The sequence below is a fragment of the Glossina fuscipes genome, unplaced genomic scaffold (assembly GCF_014805625.2).
Source record: "Glossina fuscipes isolate IAEA_lab_2018 unplaced genomic scaffold, Yale_Gfus_2 3, whole genome shotgun sequence".
Classification (NCBI taxonomy): domain Eukaryota; kingdom Metazoa; phylum Arthropoda; class Insecta; order Diptera; family Glossinidae; genus Glossina; species Glossina fuscipes.
In genome coordinates this window covers 5,543,722-5,568,632 of record NW_023998417.1, presented here as the reverse complement: position 1 = coordinate 5,568,632, position 24,911 = coordinate 5,543,722, and the positions used below count along the sequence as shown (strand labels likewise).

Here is a 24,911-nt window from a genome sequence, read left to right as displayed (position 1 = left end):
TTGTATTGGAGTAAAAAGCAGTTCGTTATAATTTTTTTTGTTTTTCCTATATATTTTTGCTTTTCTTTTTTGCTCTTATTCTTCTTGTTCTTTTCATTTGTGGGGGGGTGGGGAGAGGTGGATTGTATATGTGTGCGTTTGCGTTGTTTAGCTAACTGTCATCATTATGTCATTTCAGATATTTATCGTACAACTAACTTAGTATCATAAAAGCATTTCATGCATTCCTCTCATGCACACGTCCATATATATATATATATATGTATATATGTATATATATAAAAGACAAAAATTCTTGATATGAGAACTCGAACTCGTTTTTAAGAGAAAAGATTTTGATTACAAAAAAATTTACAACGTAACGGAAATTTACAAATTAAATCGTATGAAATTATTCATACATTATTAATGAGAAATTACTAATTCCGATATCCGTATCCGATAAATATGATAAGAAGAGTAAATAAAGTAAGGTAAGAGGAGCTGCCATATATATATATATATATATATATATATATATTCAGTAGAGATAAATCAATTAATTATTCATTGTTGGTATTTAGTGTTTGTGTGTGTGTGTGCAGAATTTTAAACGAGAGAATAAACATCGTTTAGTCTAGCGATTGATATTTCACACTTGAGACTTGTTTCTTGTCTCTGTTGTTAACTGTTTTTGCAAATTATTAATCATCATTTCGAAGAAGCCCTTATGCCATAATATGTTCTTTTGCTACTTATTACGAGAGCTGCACAAGTCTCTAAAGCATGATAAGCGTTAGCATAACATGTATTTTACTTAGCGAAATCTGTGTAAAAGGCATCATTACAGTCAAAAAAAAAAAAAAAAATTGATTACTTGATAATCTCAAGTTGGATCATCAACTCTACTCATTGGATGCATTTGCATTCGCTGAACTTGCCTATGAGATGACTTTTAAGCGGGAATTTTTCTGATCATAAATTCTTTTCATTTCATTATTCGGTTAGGATCGACTTAGGCGACTTAGTCCGACTAACGGATAAATCGAAAGGTAATTAACCAAATTCTTGAATGGTTAATAGTTTCTAAGAATCATTTCATATATTTCACAATACGCTATATAGATATGAAATTTGACAAAAACATTCATTATTATGCTCATGCACAAGTGATTTATTAAATAAATAATAGTAATTGGATTCCGTCTCTCTTTATCTATATATATATATATATATATATATATATATATTTTACCTTAATTTTGAGGAAAAAAAAAAATAAAAAAAAAACTTTCTATTATCACGCAAATAAAACAATACATGTTGTCTTCGTCTTCACATCATATGAAGCAAGTGGTCTTGTCGTCAGTATATATGAACGTTTAATAGTTAGTTTAAAGTGTTATAAACTGTAACAAAAAAAAAAAAAAAAAATTTTTTTTTGCGAGATATATACATACATACATATTTGCAGTTAAGTCAGTCAGTTAAGTAGTAGTCAAGCATTTCAATAATTGTTTATTGGTCGATTTAATGTAGAAAATATTTCTTGTTAGCGTGTTCTGTTGAGTGTGTTAGATGATGCTTTTAAAGCTTAGATTATTAATATTCATACAAGACCTTTGTTTGCAATCTTGAAATTTATCATAAATATCAATGCTCTACAGTCAGCAAATATACGACGAAATATATTCAATGCAAATAAATGCCTTCGTTCATGCTAAACTGAAGTCTCTCTCTCTCTCTCTCTCTCTCTCTCTCTCTCTCTCTTTTATATAACGAATCTCATTTCCTTTCGGTTCTTACGTAGAGACTAAACAAATCATTTAAATCAATTCATAGGATCTTCTGTAGTTAGGAAAAACTCTGTCAATGTTGGTGACATTACAATCTTCTTCTTTATTTCATATTGCTTTCGTTCTCGGAAAAATGTGTGTGCATACACATATGTATACAATTTTCTAGCAATCAGTCAGTCGGGGAATGTCTCCCATATGTGCGTGCTTGGCATGGTTGTGGCTTGGAAGAGTTCATAGGTTCATAGGCTCAAGGACGGAAGGAGTATTAGTTTGGCTTGAAAATGGAAACATCTGGAGGGAAAAAATGCCTGCTGGTAGGTTATTGCAAGGCCGTGCACAGTGCAGGCGATTCACGATAGCGTGCGTGAGTGGACGCGCGAGTGGGAAAGCCCAGATGTCTTATTACAACACTTATCTATTTAGTGGACGGACGAATCTTTTATATCGCGGTAGAGCGGTTGCCTCGCATATAGCTAATACATAGGCACACACCGTTTTTCTTCTTATCGTTATAGCGAACTTTATGTTTTCAAAAAAATAATTTCTTCGCGTGGTATGCAAGTGATATGATTTCGTACGAGTAGAACCCTTCGCCCGATCAACATTAAAATTTATGTAAAAAAATAGTCAAGCAGCCGATGCTCTGTTATGGTGACCATTAATTATAATGAAGAAGAGCATACAATAGCAAGTACTTATCGGAAAAAAAGGGAAAACTTTGAAAATATGATTGCAATGACGTTCCACCAAATTGTTGATTGAAAATCATCATCTGTGCTATGAAAATTTTCAAAAGATTTAAGCTCCGCATAATATCGCAGTCGAATAATATTCATTCGTAGTTTGGGGAAATATTTCCGCGAGCTATCAAATATAATATTTATTCAATTTGTCTAATCCTAAGTCTTATTGAGGCAGAAACTGAAGGCAAGTGTCAATAAGATTTATTTCACAATGCATTTAACGTAACATCAGCTTTAGCGTATATAAAAAGTTGCGGTATAACAACGCTACCCATTGAAATTTAATTAACACTTAAGATAATTTGAAAATATTGAAACATTGAAGCTTGAACAAAACCAAGACCTTGACAAATTAAGGCAACAAAGAATTCTAAAGCAAATCTTCTGACATAATGTTGAAAAAGAAAAACTGAAATAAAAAAAAAAAAAAAAATATATATATATATATATATATATATAAAAATGTAACAATAAGGGTTTTGAGAAAAATAATTCAAATGCTTTGTCTTTTTTATTAGATTAGAAGAAGGCAAGGAAACTGAGACTCAATCTGAATTAAGTGTAATTTTTTTTTCTAATTCTATAGAGGAAAGCCAACGTTATATAGCTTTGTCGGAAAGAAGGAAGAAAAGGGGGGTATATTTGGAGCGAAAGAGAGAGAGAGAGAGAAAAAAAGAAAGAAATAAAGAAAGAATGAGCCCGTGGAGAAAGGGGGCAGAGAAGGAGCAAGAGTAGCATGTATATGTGGTTGCATGAAATGTATGTGCGTGTAATTTTCAACGCACTAGTTTGAACAAAAAATTAAAAGAACAAAAAAAAAAAAAAAAAAAATGAATATGAAAACTTTTATACAATTATGTGCAGGCAATATTCTATTTACGCATACACCTAACCAATACAAGTAAGCAAAAGTTTTTGTACACATAACTATGGATTCAAATTGTTATCAAAAGCAAAGAATCTTATATACATGCGTAACATGTAATTACATATATATATATATATATATATGTTTACATATATATAATATGTTCTTACCCTATATACGCGTAATTGCGTGTATTTGTATTTGTGTATACTCGGAAGATAAAATCAGCACGATGTTTGTCTCTTGAACGTAATTACTTGTGTACATGTGTATAAGTATGAGCATAAATTTTCTTACGCACATACACGTTAAATGTGTTTGTATAAATATGCATATATATATATATATATATATGTATGTATGTAGTGTATGTAGCACTTACGTATCTTAACGGTAATAGAAAATGTTTAATGATAGTATTGACGCGTGTAAAAGGCTAATAAAAAAATTCATATACGTATATATGCATATGTTAATGTATATGTACATGAATGAAATATTCAATAGTTTCGAGTTCAATATCCCTCCGTTTCGTTATGAATAATAATAATTATTTTTTCTTCTTCTTCTTGTTCTTCTTCTTCTTTTGTATTTATGCTTTTTTTTTTTTCTTCTTATTAACTCAGAATCCACAATTGTATTTCTACTAAAACGTAATTGATGCCACCAGTAACCCACATTTGTGCACCTGCATTAGACCGTATATAAATGCGTGTCAGACCGCTCATATGCATGCATGCAATAATAAATGCGAATGTTGTTAATACGTGTTCCGCTAGCTTTTATATAGGCGAGTGTACACCTGTACATATTTATGTCAATTTATGATGTCATAACAATAAATCCTTTTTATATGAATGTGTGTGTGTGTGTGCGCGCGTGTGTGTGTGTGTATGTGTGTTTTTTTTCTTGTATGTTTATAGTACATATGCATACTTATATTACCGTTACGCTGCTGTGATTTCATAGAATATTTGCATATTTATGCTTGTATATGTTAGGTATTATAGCAAATATTGTTATTACGTTCATCATACAAATCGTTTTCGGTTAACAATTTTTTGTTGTACACATTCAGTTATTTAAACGATTGTGTGTTTTGTAATTCTCAAATTGCGCATGGCAAGCGTCAGAGTTTCACGTATTGAAGAATGCAAAGTTAATTTCATATCATTTTTATTACTTGAATTTATTATATTCGTTATTACACTTCATTCTTCCCTTTCATTTCTTTCTTTCTTTCTTTCATTTCTTTTGCTCAATATTTATTTAAAACTTTTTACTTCTTCAATTCATTTTGATTTAATTTTGTTTTACTTAATTTTATTTATTTAATAATTAAAAAAAATTTATATTATATTTCATCTTAATTTGTTCTATATTGTTATACCCTACATTACTTTTGATACAAGGGTATATTAAGTTTGTGCGCATGTATGCAACACTCAAGGTGGGAGTTGAGATAGAGCCACCTTTTATACCATCAAGCTTATCATACTAAGATTGTCTGTCCGTCTGTCCCTCTTATGTTCCACCTAAAGGCTGTTTGGAGTACCAATATGTTTTGGTCCATGGTGATGAACGTTATTGGAAATGCTTTTGGATCGGACCACTTTTTGAATCAGTTACCCTTAGAATGTCTCACTTGGCGAAGTCGTTATATGAATAATTGTATTAATAGAAGTTGTGTAGGGTATTTATAAGGCATCCACATGTTTTGGTCCAGCAATGAACGTTATTGGAAATGCTTTTGGACCGGATCACGTCTTGGACCAGTCACCCTTACAATGCCTCACTTTGCGAAGTCGTTATATGAATAACTGTATTAATAGAAGTTGTGTAGGGTATTTAATGATAAGCGGTTTTTACTTCTTTTCTGTTAATTTAGTTTAATTTTATAAAGTTAATTTAATTTAATTTTGTAATTCGTCGTTTTCATTTGATTTTATTCACTTGAGTGTATGAACGAAAATCTTGATTATACTATAGGTAGCTAATCGCACTAAATATCGAGTACACAAAACCAGAGTAGCGTGTCTTTCGTTTATATTTACCTTTTGTGACTTTTGTGCTCATCGAAAAGGATCCGCTTTGTGTCGTTAGTCGAAAATATTATTAAAACATTTTTCCTTCAAATTTGTCGAGTGGCCTTTTCATTCCGACCAACCTGGGTTTTTATTCAAGGTTCTTTGCATTTCTTCAAATTTTTTTGCCCGTTTAGGGCGCCCTTTCTTCCTAATTCTAAAATTATCATTCATCTTAAGTCAGGACTTGCAGATTAACATTTGCCTATAATTGTCTTTTGATACCCGATCAACCGTAGTTTGAGAAAAAAAACAAATAAAACATCAACCCTTGTCCTAGAAAAATACTAAAGAAAAAGGAAAAGAGCTACATTTGCATATTCTACCATGTCGGATGGGTGCGGCTGGTTTTTCCAATTCTTAAAATAAAAGGGGAAGTTTTCATAGTGTAGTTGTTGTACATTATGGGATCACAAAAAATGAAAGGATTCACAGTTTTTCTTGCACAGGCATGTGAGCGTCCCTTGGAAATTTCGGGTCATTTTCAAATTCTTTGACAAATTTGTGGGCGAAGAAGATATTCAGACGGACAGATAGACAAATGAACATGCATGCAGGCATGCTTAGCCGCTTGCCGAATTTCAGATTGGCCAAGAGTTTATGTATTTTGTTGCTTCTGTGCTATAATAATAAATAGGCGTGGTCAATTTTTCCCATTTTTATACAGGTACTACAGTAACGCCCATAGAAATACAAATTTTTGTACTTTTATCTGCTGTATATGTGAGTAATGAGCAAAAAAAACCTTTACCTTTTTGTAAATAGATGTGTGTGTATAGTTACGTGCCGCTGAACGCGCATTCGTCGATCAGTTTGACCCAGTTTGGAGCCAAGTCTACTGTTTCTGTTTACAAGTCGTTTAAGTCGTTAACTTGATTTTTGCGACCAGAAAAATGCTTAGAACGGACAGACGGACAGACGGCCATATTTGACAAAACGAATATACCCCTCATCGAATGATAACGGGTATATAAAAAGTCTGCTCTCAAGACTCGAAACGACTTTTTTCAAAAATTCTGAAAAAGGACTCAGCGCATGACGTGTTTATTGTCCACACTTTGAAATGAATTCACCGAAATTCGTGACACAACGCGGAATTGCAATTAACTGATGTACATCAAGTGAAGTCCTTGTATTATAATTTCCGTCGACGTTCTCTCATGAATAAGTGATCTCAAGATGATTTTTTCAGCTTTTTTTGGGGGTTTTTTCAGTCATATCTTGCTTGTAGTTGGAATTTTCGTAAGAAATATTGGCGGCTGCTCGTCCTCCATGATTAAAATGCATGACATGGTATATCAAATGCTTACGATTTTTCGAAGGCAAATATGGTTTGGTTTGGTTTGATTAAAAACCAACTCTACGAAGAATTTATTTCAATAAAAAAAAAAATTTTCAAGCATTCCATAGTACACAAACTCATATAAGCCTTTTTATTATGACACAATTTTAATGCGTTTCCTTGATGCGTTAGCCTTAGATGGTTGGTATCTAAAGGTTGGCTAAATTAATTTACTTATTTAGATTTTAGATTATTTCAAATCAATTTTGTTTATTTTTCATAACACGACTAGGAACATGTATAGCCTTGATGTATACAAGCATAAATTTAAACATCTAAGCGCACATATATATATATATATATATGCATTGAAGATGCCATGAACAGCTATAGCTAACAGCGCCGGAATTGCTTTAGACTTTTGATTTAATTATTACTTTAATTTCTCAGGCTATTGTTTGGCTTGAAATCGATTAAAATATAGAAGGAGAAAATCATCATCATAAGTTCAGAGTGTAGATGCAAAAACATATTCATTTTTACATTTATACACAAACACAAACACACACACACACACAAACACACACACAGAGACAGACACATTTATGTATATGTTGTATCTACGATAATGTTTAGGTACCAATACATGCATACAAACAATTATAGAAATCGTTAGTAGGGAAAAATTCTCTCATGTGCCTTGACGCTCTGCGTTCATGTGCTGTGTGTGCCCCGTTCGTTTAGTTCAAGGATTTTAATTTAAAAATCATGTTGTTAAGCAGCACATGGATAGATGGCAAAATGCCAACCGGGTATAGAGTGAATGCACTTTTTTGACTTACATACAAATGCATGTGCACAAATGCATATACATATATATATACTTGTATATTATACTCATCTGCATCTATATAGATGAAAACATACGTATACTTCTTGGCTAGAGTTTATTATCCTTTATTGCACTTGGACGGCGCATAACTATAAAAATTCTACAAAACTTTATACTCCTCTGTATGCTAAGGCAGTAGCAAGAAAGTATGATGATAAGTAAAATGTCAACCATTAAAGAAAAACAAAGTAGAGAAAAGAAATCTTTCAGAAAATTCACGTCCACCGTTTTTCAACTTTATATGGGCTTGAAAGCACTTTACTCTATTGTCTCGCTTACTAGGAATTTATATTCATATATATATATATATATATATATATATATTTATTATTCTTTCTTTTTTTTACAATGCGACCGCGTATATTATTTAAACAGAGCTTCTTCTTTTTCTTTTCTTATTGCAGTTTCTTTTTTGGTTTGAGACAAGGTTGAGTTTACAACGAAAAGAAAAGACGAGAAAAAAGCAACAAAAAAAATTATGAACATTTGTATATGCGTTACGAGTTAATGAGACTTTAGATGAGAGAAAGAAAAGACACATCATAGTTTGTAAAATTATATAGAAAATCTTTTGCATTTCAATTGTTCTACCAATGTAAGGCGGCAACCATTGGAAAGAATATTTATATTTATATACGAAAGAACGAAAGAAAGAACGAACGAAAGAACGAACGTATGTTTAGTGAATCATCTGCGACCCCATTATTAAAAGTGAAATGGGCTGCTGTTGCGGCTGTTGCTGCTGTATGCTGTAATGCTTTGAAAAATACATTAATGCGGTGCAATTTAAAGGCAATCGAAACGTGCCATAGATACGACGTATCGTCACATCTTTACTATTACCACTAAATGCAGTGGAAGAAGAAGTTTACACGATTGAAAGCAGCTACAGGACATTCGCGTGCGCGAAGAATGCTTTGTTGTGGACGAAGAAAGGTAAGTTTCAATATCTATCATTTATTAAGTAGATAATGATAACGATGATGATGATGATGATGATGATGATGACGATCTCTATATATGTAGCGCATGCATTTAAAATAACATTTACCTGTATTAGTATGAAATTATACCGTGAAGGTATAATCAGCAAATGATCGTATGCTAGAAACTTTCTCCCTACACGGCAACTTGCTATGACTCTTCACTTGTGCTGACCATTTTGACTTTGAGAAACGATTGTATATATGAATATATTAGCGAATATATAGATAGCCGGTAATTGGTTAGCGATTTTCTATGCCTTTGCAAGAATTTATCTTAAGCCATCTTACGAGTTAATTTGAAATATAAAAAACGTACATACATACATACATACATGTATGTATGTAAATATGTATGTGTATACAAAACGATTCAAAAGAAATTCGGAGACACATTTTTATTCCGTGTAAGGGCAATAGATGAGGAGAAGAGAAACTAAATCAATTTTTTCCTAACTCTTGAAACTCAACGGAAAGGAGCAATGATTTATAAGGATTCTAGGCCGAGATCAGGCAAAAGCGATTCTGGTGTAGTTCACATGAAAGTCGTCGAGCCATTAATTAGTAATACGTTACGTCCAGGAAAACATGCGAGAAAGTCTACATATGAAAATTTCTTCACGGACGTTCATCGAAACGTGAGCTTTTACATTCGACCAATATCAGCTTTGGAAAGAATACTTGTTAGACAAAGTAATATGCATTTATAGTCACAAACTTTCGAGAATTTTTTTTTTTTTTTTTGGTTTATTAAGAACTTATTTATAATAAATTTTAATTAGAAAATGTTTAGAAATGTCATTGTAAGAACAGAACAGAACAGAACAGAACAGAACAGAAACATATTCACACAAATGAATTGTTATCCAAGAAATTTTTGGTAACTTTTCAAAACTGTGCTGTATGCTATCATCAATTTGCAGACATTCCAAAGTCTTTTGTCCATGAAAATTATGTTTTTTTTGTCATTTGTTTCAATTTTACTTTAATTAATTCATGTTATTTAACTTGATTCTTATAATATACTAAATATTATAATATACTAAATTATAATATACTAAATACATTATAATCAAATAGTAAATGCATTTTAAGTTTTTCATAATGTTTATATCAAGTTCAATCAATTAATGTTTTTGTACATACAACAGAGATCTGTGAGATAATTTACCCTTAACGCTACGAAATTGTTAGCTTTTGAAAAAAAAAAAAAAAAAAAAAAAAAAAAAAAATGAATAAATATTTTTCGCTATTGAAAATATTTGAGATTCTTTGCACTAGAAAAGTGTATGACAAACGAACGAAGGACATAAAAGGTATAGGTTTCCTCCGCGCAACGTCACTCTTGTTTCCTTTTCTTTTTCTCACTTATAGAGTTTTACTCTTATATCTATAGAGATTTTTTGCTTCAAAAAATTAATTCATAATATGATTTTGATATAATGCAATTTGTTTTTTTTTGTTTTTTTTGTTTAGCTTAAATTTGCATTAAGAGCAATAAAGATTTTTCCTTTGTTCTCTATTTCATTTAATTTGATATCATGCCTAGCGCCGAGAGAATGCCATAAATTAATTGAATTCTAAATCACCAGGAGATTATAAATTGTTAAGCTTTGTTTGTATGTTTGCGTCTAACTTCCGCCAATTTTTATTAGAATATCTTGTGTGGAAATGTTGAATTATTTCGAGAAAACACTTTTGAAAATAATCATAATAAATCTACAATTCGTGAAAGTTTAATCACCTAAGGATAGGGGAAAGAAAATTTCAAAACAATTTTAATAGGAGCCCACCACCTGTACCTGTACCTAAAGGCTTAAAAATTGATTCAAGTTTTTATTGAGGCTTTTTCAAGTCTCATTAACTTGTATTTTTAACCTATCCATTTTAAAATTGATCTCCTTTTTAATCCTACTCCTCGTGCTCTAAGAGCTAAGGTTACGCTGTTCTTCCAGTTAGAAGTTTTTTTTCCTTTTTAATAATATAATAGCAATATATATATTTTAGGGACATTGGTATTGCATATATAATATATTCACATCTAAAGCGATTTGTTCGTTCAACTCTCTACCGTCATTTATTCTTTCGTTTATCATTGGTTGTGAATACTCAATAAAATCATAAAGAAGAAAGTAGAGATATGAGCAAAAATCGACCTTTAAATCATGCAGATCACGCTTGTCAATCTCTCTTAATAAACTCTCTCTCTCTTCTAGTAAAGCTAAAGCATGTAAATAATTTTGAAAAAGATTTGAATATGCCACCCGTCCCGGGATAGGTTGATTGGGAATAATTTTTTAGATTCAAATTTTTTCCTTTTCATTTAGTTTGCTATATCGCAAACTTCTTAGTATGAATGGCCCAACAACACTTTTGCAATGGACAAAGGGACAGAAAGGATTCTAACATCGAAATGAAAAAACCCGAAAACCTTTATCCTAGAGATGACAAACATTTCCAAAAACTTTCGATAGTGAAATAGCAAAAAATATTAAGGAGACTTTAAATATTTAACTGTTGCCTACTTTTAGTTGTATTGAATTAATAATTTTCATAGTGTAAAATTTCTCAATCCATATTTGTTTCTTTTCTTCCTTTCTTTACTACATACATAGATATGTGTTAGACTTTTTTATTGCTCTCTATTGTGGAAAATATCTGATAGATTTTATTTAAATAAGAATTTTTTTTTTTGCAAATGCAATTTAAAGTGTTATGCGTAAAACTTGTGTTAAAAAGTTGAAGACGTGTATGAATGAGAATACACAATGCATTCTCGTTTAACATTAAAAAAAAAAAAAAAAACTTTTTTGGCATATATCTAGTGTCAGCGAATTTTCCATAGGTTGCTTGCTTGCTTGCTTGCTTGCATTTCAAAGGAGGCTGCATTGTGTGTGAATAGCGGATGAAATAAACTGACTACTATGTCAGATTGTACGATATGTAAGATATGCAAAATGCAGAAAGTTTGGCAGGTCATCATGTTTTTCTCGCCTACTCTCGTCATTTATGTTAGAAAAGTTATTGGACTCGAGTTGCTGTTGAGGAAATACGGTTAGTTTCGTAAACAGTTAAGGCTTAACTAAGCAAGAGTATTACGGAAATTATTGTTAGAATCGAGTTTAAGATCTAATAGATGGATAATAGAAAATATTATATTGCGCATTTTTTTTTTTTTTTTTTTTTTTTCGTTTAAATTATGTCATAGAAACGGGACGTGATCTAATCAAAACTAAGTAATAGTCATACGTAGGGAGAATAATACTAGTCAAAGTTAAAAGTAAAAAGAAAAAAATATGAAAAAAAAATTCTTTTTTTTTTTTTTTTTGTTGCTTTTTGTTACACGTTTACCTAGCGGGCCTTAATGTAAGGTATAAATAAATAGAGAAAATATGCCCACATATTCAGGTTAATTTACTTGTCCTTCATTTGCAGTTACTATTAATGTATTATTTAGGTTTGACTTTGTAAAGCGACTGACAAATCCATTAACTGCACGTGACATAAAATTCATATTTTCAAAGTCTGTTCTTTTGTGCATGTATATATGTGCGTTATATACATATATATATATATATATACATATATATATATATATAGACAACAAACAAGTAAACCATAGATACCGAGACTATTATGTGAATGTCAGCATTGTCGTAGTGGTTGGTAGCTTAATAGCTTTTATCAATGGATGGAGGTTATACCGGGTATGCACGTCATTTTTAGTTAATAACTCAACGAGAACTATGCATTTTAAATAATTATAGAGTTTACCGAGAATAATATAGAGAACGTAAGCTCAACTATTTACGTTTAGTAGCATAGTTCGTATTGTTTTCTACAAAAAAAAAAAAAAAATTTAACTATTATTACCAAAGAGTACTTTTACTTTTTCCTATCTATCCTTTCTTCGAAAAATGTTAGATTATTTAAGTCCAATTATTCAGAAAATTTACTGTGAAAATTTCTCGAAATATACGTAAAAAGTGATTCGCACGTTTAAGTTTAGTAGAGTGACTTCTCATTTGTTTCGCTTATTTGTGTTTTTCTGACTTCGTTTTTTTTTGTTTTTTTTTTTTTTTTGTTTCTGATTTATCTTTCTAAGTATTCCGTTCGCTCGTTTAGATTTTTGACATACTTTGCATTTTGTGTTTGTACGCGTTTATGTGCCTGTTTTTGTATATTCTGAATCTGTGCACAAATGCATTAAGTTCTTTACAAGCATCTAAAGTTGAAATAAAATGAAGATTTGTTTTGTGTGGTAAACAAGACATTATTAAACAACCAACAACATCAACAACATTAGTAACAATAACAACAACAAGAACATCAAAAAAGAAAAATAAAAATAATAAGAAAAAAGCAAAACTTAACCGCAAAAGCAGAAAAGTAACAAAAAAAAAAAAAAAAAAAAAAAACAACAAAAAAACCCCAGATATAAAAAATTTAGGGAATAAAGGGGGTAAGCGGGTTTTTAATAAATTTTCTACACAATGAAAATTTGCAAAAAGATACAAAGCCATCAGCGTTTAGAAGATATTTGAATTACATGCTCTCAAAGGAAAGGAGAAGATGTACTTATATAAAAAAAAAAAAAAAATAACTAACAGGGCAACGATTATTTTGACTGTTTTGAGTGCAAGTGCCACAATATCAAGCTCTTAAATCATCAGTAAAAGAAAATGCAAATCTTTTTGCTTAACATTTTGCAAATAAATATATAACTGTACTTACTGTACTTAGCTAGCTTATGGAACAATTATGTTTCACTTTTGCGTACTACTGCAGGCATAAAATAGTCGTCGATGGAAGCAGTTTTCATTTTGGAAACTTTTATAGACCTCTCTCCTCCTCTCTGCTTAAGAGTTTTGACTAAAATTTAAATCATCTTCTATTTATCTCATGCTAGAAATCAAATTTTTATACTCTACACAAATTGTTGTAAGAGAAGAGGGCGTATGCTGCTATACTCGTAAAAACACTTTTTATTGTACTAAGCAAACAAACCTGGTCCGTTTATCTTTTAAATGTCTCTTTGCGTTCAATTTGTAGGAGAAGCAACTTTCGATATATTTTGATTAAAAATTTGATACGATAATGATTTGTTTTAGCCAAGGAACGCATGCTATTTAAAACATTTTTAGAATCACTTACCTCGCAAAGTCTTTGACTTTGAAAAAGTTGTTATACGACTAAAAAACGATAGGCATATTAAATAAATATGCAAAACTTGGACTATTTTTGCAACAATCATTCACTTTAGGGTTTTGAGAAAACAATTTCATGTCACTCAATAAGCTCCTAGACTAGAGACATAAAAATTATCTATGAGAAAGTTCATACTATATATCTAGGAAGCGATGTCAAAACTTCATGTCTCATCGATCGATTATTTCTTTGCATGTCGGAGAGATTTTACTAAGGTTATTTCCGTTATATTTGTGATTTCCTCCCCGAAGGAATTCCCAATGGGCGTTAAGGATCTTTCTTCGTAGGTCAACCTTTTTAAAATTCTTGTACTACACCGTCTTGTACGCCGTCGATCTATTCATTTGAAAGTCTCTCATTGCCCCATGGATTATCTACTGTTTAGTCCGTTTAGTTTTTGCTGAGTAGGCAAGAATCGCTTTGATCATTTTGCTGATTACATTACTACAATTAAACACATACTGTTTTTTAATAAGGCACATAGCTATATATAAATTCAAAATATAGTATACAATGAATGGTTTCGTCGTGCTGACGTAACGTAAATAATTAATTAATGCGCCCCAGATGGTTATATAATTTCTTATATTGTTCTCATTATTATTATTATTATTATTATTATTATTATTGTCAATAGTAGTGTTAGTCAGTCTAAAGTTTCAGTTTCTGGCTTGCATTGCGGTAGTTGTATAATAAGAATAAAAAGCATTGGAAAAATGTAAATTTGCATTGCTTTGATGGGAGAAACACTACTCCTTAAAGTTAGCATTGGCTTAACAAGTTTTATGGCAACTCTGTTTCTTCCCAAAAACAACAATTAAAATGATGTCGTACACGCAACGATTATGTTGAGTGGAACGAAAGCCCAAAGGAGAAGATGAACATACCAGAAGAAAACATTAAATCCATGCCACAAATCATTCTCGATAATCGAAAAAACGTGTTATACGAAATAATAAACGGCATTGTAAAGATATTAAGGAGCTATGTAAAGACATGAGAATATGGCTAAGTGAAAGTGCTTGTGCCATGTTAGCTAAGAATGGAAGAAAAGCGAATGACGACTGTAGCGGTAAAAGTGCATAAATTGAAGTTCGAGTTATTACTCCACTCATCGAATTCTTCAGATCTACCCTTCAACAATGATTATCTCTTTGGAAATCTCAAAAGAATACGCTTTCCGTGATTTTTTTGAAATCTTTGGTCAGATTGAAGCATATTTTAGGGTTATTGAGAAAATTTTGTATAAAAGATAATTGACATCGCTATGTTAGAGAAGTGTTACATTGTTTGTGAAGTGTAAAGTTGTTCTTAAAGGATGGAATCAGATATAATTGTCGTAAGGTGTAGCCGCTTATTTAATCAGGGGATTGTTTAATTTCGCATGAATTTTGATATTTTATAATGAAAATTTGTACGAGGTATTCAGTTGACAATTGATTTGGAGTACATAGGTCGAACTTTGCGATCGCTACCCATATACCTTTTCATCGAAAATAACCTTTTATTTCGCGAAACAAATTTGTAAATTGTGGTAGATTCTGACGGAAATAGAAGCAGAGTGATATTAAACGATGGTTTAAATGGGGTAAATATATGGCAAATAATTTGAATGATTTAAAATATTTGACAATCGGCTTTCCCTGTTTGTGAATGTACCGCCAAGTCTAAATTTTTACCATAATATGTAGATTTTAGGAGTTCGACTAACTGAAGATGTAACACATATAATAGGACGGCCTGAAAGATATTTCGTCTTTTATTGAATCAATAATTTATAATATATCGGAACCACTTTGTGTGCGCGTGTGGGAGGGGGAGGGGTCAAGGGGGCGCGAGGTATGTGAGAAGAACAAAGAATGCTATGCACTCGCATTAAAGTTTCGGATTTTCACAAATGCTTTTATAGTTTTGTTTTTAAGGCAATTTCTTGCAAAAAAAAAAAAAAAAAAACGATCTTCTCTTTATAAACCTATATAAACCTTTTCTGACTGATACCTGAATAGACATTATTAAATTGAGCAGTATAATTATAATCCAAGTGTTCTAGATTCTCAGATGCGTATAATACAATAAGTGCTTCTCTTACTTGGGGCAACAAATATTAAGTTAAAGTGTAAACGCATAATAATTGAAATTTACTTTAAAGTAAAAAACTTTCCTTCAATTTTTGTTGCGTTACGTCCGTCCTTCTTCTAAGTGCTAGATGATGAAAGGAAATAATATATGCATGAGGCACAAACTGTGTGTAGAGAATGTGTTAAATGTGCCATAAAGTGAATTAGAAAAAAAAATTAAAGAAAGTTCTCACATTTTCATCATTCTCTCTTTACACGCACACTCAATTAAATGCGCATGACAAATTATCCAAATTACTTATCCATATCCGTTTGGATGTAAAATATTACTTGATTTTATTACAAGGAATGGTGCTTTGTAAGCTATTCAGGGAATTTAAATTTTCAGTTTAAGTGGACTTACCTACGAGACATTCGAAAATATTCGAAATAACTTAGCAAAGGCGGACTGCATGAAGCATGAGCTTTAGAGTCACAATAATAATAAGATAATGCTGCCAATGCTTCTGTAGCTTTGAATTTCCTCAACTAGTCAGAGCAAATGTTTGATTTTTTCAATTCTAGACAAACTAATTTTTCCGCCCGATGAAACCAGATTTCAAATTTTTGGGGACGTGGGTAAAGTCGTCTTTCTTTTAGCTCGGATGATGTTTTCCTGTCTTAACTTACATATTATAATACATTATCTTTTTAATCCTTGTACGACCGCCCTTAGATCGATCTCTTCTGTCTATTGCAACTGTGAACGATGGATATGGATTTAGATATGCGTATGCATTGGGTATTCCAAAGGACATGAATTTTTCAACTAACCATAATTCCTTCGTCCCTTTCTTAGAGTGTCCATAAGGTTGGTAATAAATTTCATAGCTTAACTGGGTAGGGTGAAATTCGATTCTGGTACTGAGATGGGCAAATTTATGTACCATGTATATGTATTAGTAGTAGGCAGATTAATATTGATTTGAGATATTTTTTTGTTTTATTGGGTGATTAAATCAATCGTATGTCCCGAAGTAATTAGTTCAAAGTCATTTAAAGCCGTTTTTGCTTTGCAAGGGCATCTTGAGTACAAAAAGCCACATTAAATATTATTTCTAATGGGTTTGAGGTTTACAGCGGACATTTGCGGACCATTGTTTGCATATCTAAGCTGTGGGACTTAGGCGCACATACTTTCTTTGACTCTGCGCGGATTTACTTTACAACCGTTTGTTTGATTCTTAGATAATGAATGGAACTTTTACCTAACCGTGCATTGTTTTATTGCTTGGCAGATCTAGGGTGAATTTGTACAAGAAAAAATTCAGTTCGGCTTTTAGCCATGTTGAAATGTCGCGAAATTGACCAAGGTCCTGCAATTTTTCAATTGCTTGTTTCAATGTTTGATATAGATCTAGCGATATGCTTTTCAGCTAGAGTAACCGATGGACTGGAAAACTTTTAATAAAACTAAATTTTATTCAAATGATTAAAGAAACTAACTCATTTATCGTTCCATTTTCGTTATAAGGCGATTGAAGGATTCCAGATTTATTCTCTTAAGATATTTAGCGTTCAATTTCGATTAAACCGAAAGAATATGAACTCGGAAAATTAGAGACCAATAAGAAGAGTGAATGAAATCGGAAGGACACTGAGAAATGATTTTTAAAAATGGAATTTTTTTCAAACGACTTTGAAAGGTAATATGAAATGATTATTACTATTATTATTATTATTATTATTATTATTATTATTATTATTATTATTATGATTTTTAATTTTTCCTTTTTCATCATATAATTTTATATCTGAACAAAGATCTCTGTTTGATGTGTAAAAGAAATCACTTACCTTTCTTTTTCATCTCGTTTTTGATGCTTTTCTTTTTCAATTACAATAAAGGCACACAAAAAATGACCCATATCGACAAAATCGTGTATTCGCTTTGATGTCATGATTTCAAGCGTTTCGTCTCATACTCCTTCACATACGGTTTACATAGATTTTTGAGCATCTAAAAACAAAAAAAAAAAAATATTTATTATATATATATATGTATGTATATATATACATATATGTACTACATACATAAAGCGTTTGCCATTTCTAATAAAAATCTGAATATATTTAAATTCCATAAATTTAGATTAGTTTTTTTCTTTTTTTTTTTTTTTTATTCTCCTTTGGTTTTTGTTGGTTAAAGAACATAACCTAACTCAAGTTTTTGTTGTGTGCTATATATGTGAATATGCCTTCACATACGTAAAAGGCAGCAATATTTCAATACCATATATAATAGTATTAGAGAACATGTTTACATAAATATAAACTAGGCATAGGTATGTATGTATATATGTATGCGTAAAGCTACTACAAAAATTCATCGCATATATTATGTTTCACATACGTGTATGTTCATATATACATATACATATATATATATATATATATATATATAAAGTATGTGTGAAGCTACTATAAAAATTCATCATATACACTGCTTTACATACATACGTACATACGTATGGACATTTGAATTAATGTTGTAAGGAAACAAATAAACCATCAACTGTTAACAAAATGCTCTCATACAAAACATATACACGCATATATATATATATATATATATAAATATATACATATATATGTACGAGTTTTTATATATATATATTTATACGTATGTGTACACATTTGTGTATACATAACGTTAACTCAAACGTAGAAAGAATTTTTCTGAAAACTCTACACACTCTTTACTCTCTTTAAAATTTTTGTCCATTTGTATGCGTTAGATGAACATACAGAGCTATAGAGAGCTTTTGCTCCTGCTCCCTGTAATTGGAAGCCTTGCTCTATTTTTGTCCTGTTTCTTTTCTATCCATTATGTCTTGTCAAACTCTATGTTTTTCTCAATGCTTTTCAATGTGAAAAGTTGAACGGAGTGCGACAGTTCGTTGTTGTTGTTACGTAAAGCGGTGCGTTCGCTCGCTTATGCGTACGATTTATATACAGAGTACGGTCTCTATTTTATTCGTATAAAGTATATATATATATATATATATATATATATATATATATATATATATATACATATAATAGTTTAGTGAAAAGTAGTAGTAAAACAAATGGCAAAAGGATACAAAGGATAATATATTGTAGTTCATGTACATCAACTGAATGTGAGTGCGCATATATATACATATATTTATATATATATTTATACATATTTATAGGTATATATATATATATGAATATATTTATATATATGTCTATATATATATATGTATACATATATATAAATAAATGTGCTTGTGTATGGGTTGCGTGGTACCACAGCAAACGTAGTATAGAGGAGAATAGTAATCGAATAGTAAAAGTTGTAAATGGATTTTTTTTTTTCATCAACGTATCTTTTACCATATAAAATAAATGAAAAAAATATATTTTAAATGGAAAAAATTGTCAATTAATTTTCTATGATTATGTGAGTGAGTGATGCATGCCTTAGAGATATAAAAAAAAAAAAGTATATAAAAATAAACAGATAAGAAATTGTTATTTATTCTATTAATCAAATAAAAAAATAATAAAAAAAAAATAGTGTTATTCTACGAAATGTGAGTCATATAGTGTGATGATATGATGATGTATGTGTTTATTATACGTGAGTGTTAATAAAAAAAAAAAAGAAGATATTTTTAATATTCTTTCATTAACAAATCTATGAGACTTAAATGTTATTATTAAACTTGTGAGAAGAGCTAAAGAGTTTGCATGATTTTATTGTCGAAAGTAAGGATAATTTTGAAGTTCACAGGGTCCTAGAGTAATTTTGATTACTAATAGAGAGATAATAAGAAGGTACTTGGAACTTGCTAATTATTAATGAAGAAACGTAGGTATCACTATCTAAGATGGGTTGATTTTCACTGTACCTCGCTACCCGTTCAGCATGGTTTTATATAAATAACATTAAACAGATTCAAAGAGAGAAAAAAGAGAATTTGTCGAGTTGTATTGTTCATCTTTTTTTCTTAGTTGCTACGCACTCAATGCTTTAGGACATATTTTGTAGCTAGGAAGAAGCTCTTCTTCTTAATCAATTCAATATTAGATTAAAAATGATTTGTTTATCTATTCTTAGCTGGGTATAAGAGGTTTCAATTTGATGAAGCCGAGGAGAGAAGCAAATCCTGTTTATTAACATTCAAAGTTTTCGATTTGAAAAGTTCCTCATACCCTCTCTAGTTCATGGTTTTGGGCTACGCTCTTCAAGGGGCAATTAATTTTCATATTAAAATGTTTTTTACAGAAAAGTAAGACAAGCAGCAGCAGAATGTTTTCATTTTTATGTAAATTCTTAATACCGAGTCTCCGTGGGGGTAACTATTTAATTTATTTATTCAATTCAATTCAATTCAATTTAAAGCAATTGCAACATGATGCCTGCTTGATACATGACATGCTCTTTGTAGGTCATTTTTTGGACGATTGTCTGACTTTATCATTCTGTAAATGTAAATGATAGGCAATTGATGATTGTATTGAAAAGCTTTACAACACAATTACATTCATACATAAGCTACATGGTATTGTTCAATGCAATAAGCATATCGATATTTTTGTATGATATGTTCGCAAGCTTGCTTAAAACCAATGCCTATTGATTGTTATTATGTTCTTTGAGCTCTGGCGACCAACATGGCATGAGATAAACACATTGAAGAGTTGTATACACTAATACCAGGGTGGTTAAGTTTTATCTCTTTGTGGTCAAAACCATTGCCAAGGTCATTAAAAAAAAAAGTCAAAGTTTTTCAACCTTAAGGCATTGTGTCACACTTTGCATAGAATAATATTCAAAGATCAAATCATGTATAAATTTCCATAACAAAATGTTAAGGTTTCTCCACTTCTTAATTTATAGGAACAAATCCGTCCTAAAAAATAAATAAATAAATAAATAAAGAAGAAGAAAAAGAAAATAGAAAAAAAAAAAAAAAAACAATCGATTTGTCTAAATATCTTGCTTATATGCTTATACATAAGCATTAAAGAAGAGCTATCTCGAAAAGTTAAAGTTTCAACAAAGCTTTCGTTCAATGTGTATACGTACTTTAGCGTATCTTGTGTATTGACGTTATTGTTAAATTCAATTATCAAATATTTATTGAAAAGCGTTCTTTGAAATCTTGCCCGATTTTGTTACACAATAAAACGATTAATGTGCGACAACGCAAGCACTGGCTGCTTTTTGACCAGAAACACTGGCGTTAAGGTGAGCTACTTTTACAATTTTAGAAATTGTAACTTATTTGTAGATAAATAATCATAAAGTGTGTGCTTTAACTTCAGTTTAACTTTAACCCAAAAAAAAAAAAAAAAAAACAAAAAAAAATTTGAAAAATTTTTTCATTTTCTGAAAATAATTTCAATATTTCAGGAAAATGGAAGATCCGTTCCTGATGTTACGGCTAGTCCGGGGCGTGCACCGCCCGGACCATTGCCGTCAAATCAAATGCAATCAATGGGAAACCAACAGCAGCATCAGCAACAACAGCAACAACAACAGCAGTCACAACAACAGCAACAGCAACATCAACAGCAACAGAGACAAGGTAGCGCCAAAGAGCCGGTATTGTTGCAAGGCGATTTTCGTAAGGTATCCGGCATTAGTTCGGAAATATTTCGCCAGATAGAAGCTGTTGAGAATGATCATGATCCCAATACTGCGGCCGCTTTGGAGGTACTTTACCTTACGCCATTGTAACGCCATTTGACTATCACTGTTGTTGCTTATATCATCTATTTTCTTAGGCGGTCGATAGGCGTGGTGAAATGATTGTACGTATTTTGGAGCCCCGTTGTATAGGTGGAAAACATGCCGTAGAAGCAGCCCAGAAGTTGATGGCGAAAGGTGATGCACGTCATACAGTGCAGGTATAATTTTCATGTCTATATATATTTTTAGCTTTTCTCAAAAACTTTTTCTCTTTAATCATTTCGTATAGCTAGTGGAAATAGTAAAACGACCTGGACAGACTTTGGGTTTGTATATACGCGAGGGAAATGGTGCAGATCGCACAGATGGCGTATTTGTTTCTCGTATAGCATTAGAGTCGCCTGTTTATACTAGTGGTTGTTTAAAGGTAAAAAAGCAGACAGCCAAAAGCAATAAATGTGATTAACACATGAAATTAATTATGCCTTTTATAGGTTGGAGATGAAATATTGGCAGTTAATTTGGTTGATGTTACTCACATGTCACTAGATGATGTTGTCATCATTATGTCAATTCCCCGGCGTTTGGTTTTAGCTATTCGACAACGCCGCGGAAATCGAGGTACCGGATCACCTGGGCCACCTACGCTTTCTCGACCAGAACAGAAACCACCTCCGGTTGTTGTCATTAAACGGGATCTTCGTGATGAAGATCTAGATGAGCCAGATCATGTACCAAGGCCTCGACCATCACGCGAAAGACGTACAGGTATTTCGAAATATCGCCGCTTTGTGATGTCTTAACGTTGGTTTTCTTTTTCTTTACAAACAGGTGATGGACGTGAAATGTCTGAATCACGACTTGGATTAGGGCTTAATAATTATAGTCCACAATCAGAGCAATTGGATATGTATTATAATACACGACCAAGCGTAGAATCTACTAGTTGGGGCTATAAACCACCAGCACCACCGCCATCTGTAATCACTGAACAACCAAAGAGTCATGCGTTCGCTCCGTCACATGCATACTATAAGAACGCCGGCACACTTGAAAGCCTTGCTGAAAAGGTGCACTCTTTTTATCCTGGCGGACCTTCAAGGCGTTTATCCGGTTCAGGTATATCGCATTTCCGTTTTCCACGTTCTGGTTCAGATCAGCACTTACCTCGCATAGAATATGCCGATTATTCAAACTCATTAGGGCGACATTCTTCTCTGCTACGCTCCAGCCTGAAGCCAAGCAGTGCGGGAGGTCCTCCTCATATGGCTGTTGGTGGCACATTGGGACGTTACGGTCGTTACGATTCACGTTCTGCAACAAAATATGGGCCAAGCGCTGCACAACCATTACAACGGCGCTCTAGGCCGAATCTGGACTACTCAAGTGACACAGAAGCTACAGTTGGACCTCGACCTACATATTACTATTATAATAGACCTGCGGTTGGTAGTATGCCTCGTGGCGCGACCGCTGCGGGCACGAGCGTGCTAGGTGGAGGTCCAGATATGGCTAAATTCAATTCACTGCCACGTGATCGACCTGGTGTTCGTCTTCAAACCATACGGTCAAGAATAGGCGATCGAATAATGGACGACACGGACGGTAATATTTCGGCACCAGAGTTTAATGCACGAAGAGATCGTGACTTAAGGTCACGGGTTACTGCCAGTCCATCAATGTTTTCTACAGACGAGTATCGTGCATGGCTCCGAAGAGCCCCAAGCAGTTCAGCAATTGCTGAACAAATGCGTATAACACGCGACCTTCTCAGCCAACCACGATCGCATCGCTTCTCTTGCAGCGCAGAGAACATACACGACGCTCTACGAAATGTAAGTTTTTTCCAATTTTTAAATCGATTCCTAAAGCAATACAAATTTTCTACTTTACAGACGGAGAATATTTACTCAAGTCGCACTGGTTTATTGGGCACCGGTACATTGGATCGCCACTTGGGTATACCGAGGCCCATTTCAGCTCTACCAGTACGTTCAATGTCTTCACAACACATTGGTGGTCCTGCCTCTATTCGCTCGCCCAGTATACGTCGAATGCGACAATTGCTTGAATTATCAGCTGGGCCTGCAAGTCCAAGTGGGAGTATTATAAGCACAGCCGGCCATCAAAGTCCAGCACCCACGCCCAGCGCCACTCTACCGCGTGCTCATCGTCAGATTGACATTAATCCGGCTGAATTTTCAAAGTACAAGCTGGATAAACCGATAGTTGATATAGGTGGAGTGTCGGGTATGTTGTGGATTCATCTGCTTGCGGGCCGTGGCCTACGTTCTACTCCTGAACTGGGTGCACAGCACGTCGGCGGTGGACCACACGGGTCCGCTGGAATAACACGAGATCTTTACTGTGTAATTGAGTGCGATCGGGTACACAAAGCTCGAACTGTAGTCCGTTCGGGCGACTTACAATTCGATTGGGATGAATCGTTTGAGTTAGATTTAGTAGGAAATAAGCAATTGGACGTGTTAGTATATTCGTGGGATCCACAACACCGTCATAAGTTGTGTTATCGTGGAGCGATTTCTTTATCGACAATACTTCGCCAGTCGCCTTTACACCAATTAGCTCTGAAAGTTGAGCCGCGAGGTACAATTTATATACGTATGAGGCATACTGATCCCATTGCTCTATATAAACGGCGCGGATTACCAAGCTTACGCGCTGGTTATCCGACTTTATTTGGTGCTGATCTTGAAACTGTTGTAAATCGCGAATCGAAAGGTGCACCCGGTACCGCTCCGGTGCCCATTGTATTGCGTCGTTGTGTCGAAGAAGTTGAACGACGAGGTCTCGATATTATTGGACTGTACCGCCTATGTGGGTCAGCAACGAAGAAGCGCTTATTGCGAGAGGCTTTCGAGCGGAACAGTCGCGCCGTGGAATTGAGTCCAGAACATGTTCCTGATATTAACGTTATAACTGGAGTTCTAAAGGATTACCTTCGAGAACTGCCTGAACCATTATTTACACGATGCCTCTTCCAAATGACTGTTGACGCTCTTGGTACGAACGTCTTCTTGTCTTCAGGTTTCCATAATTTATATGTGAATTAAAACTTATTTTCTTATAGCTGTTTGCTTACCGGACGATCCCGAGGGTAATGCCAAACTTATGTTAAGCATATTAGACTGCCTACCGCGGGCAAATAGGGTATGTCTGATATAGTTTCATTCTTTGATTTTTCATTTGAGATTTCTTTGTATCTTTCCTCCTTTTAGGCTACCTTAGTTTTTCTACTCGATCATCTCTCTCTTGTTGTTTCCAATT

The 24,911-nt window shown here is 32.7% G+C and overlaps 1 protein-coding gene across 5 annotated transcripts in view; it reads left to right on the top strand.

The window, feature by feature from the left end:
• LOC119634451 (rho GTPase-activating protein 100F) overlaps positions 1–24,911 on the top strand; it is a 32,177-nt gene that overhangs the window by 497 nt on the left and 6,769 nt on the right. For 3 of the 5 annotated variants that reach the window (XM_038028649.1, XM_038028651.1, XM_038028650.1), the window contains exons 1-10: positions 266–473; positions 8,052–8,583; positions 21,345–21,647; positions 21,719–21,841; positions 21,913–22,050; positions 22,118–22,391; positions 22,455–23,458; positions 23,519–24,647; positions 24,715–24,794; positions 24,863–24,911. The exon at positions 24,863–24,911 is cut by the window's right edge and continues 306 nt beyond it. In XM_038028649.1, coding sequence (XP_037884577.1) covers positions 8,497–8,583; positions 21,345–21,647; positions 21,719–21,841; positions 21,913–22,050; positions 22,118–22,391; positions 22,455–23,458; positions 23,519–24,647; positions 24,715–24,794; positions 24,863–24,911 — 3,187 coding nt within the window. In that variant the 5' untranslated portion in view covers positions 266–473; positions 8,052–8,496. Of the gene's footprint in view, positions 1–265; positions 474–8,051; positions 8,584–21,344; positions 21,648–21,718; positions 21,842–21,912; positions 22,051–22,117; positions 22,392–22,454; positions 23,459–23,518; positions 24,648–24,714; positions 24,795–24,862 lie in introns of those variants that run through there. The other 2 variants (XM_038028647.1, XM_038028648.1) reach the window with 2 other exon arrangements.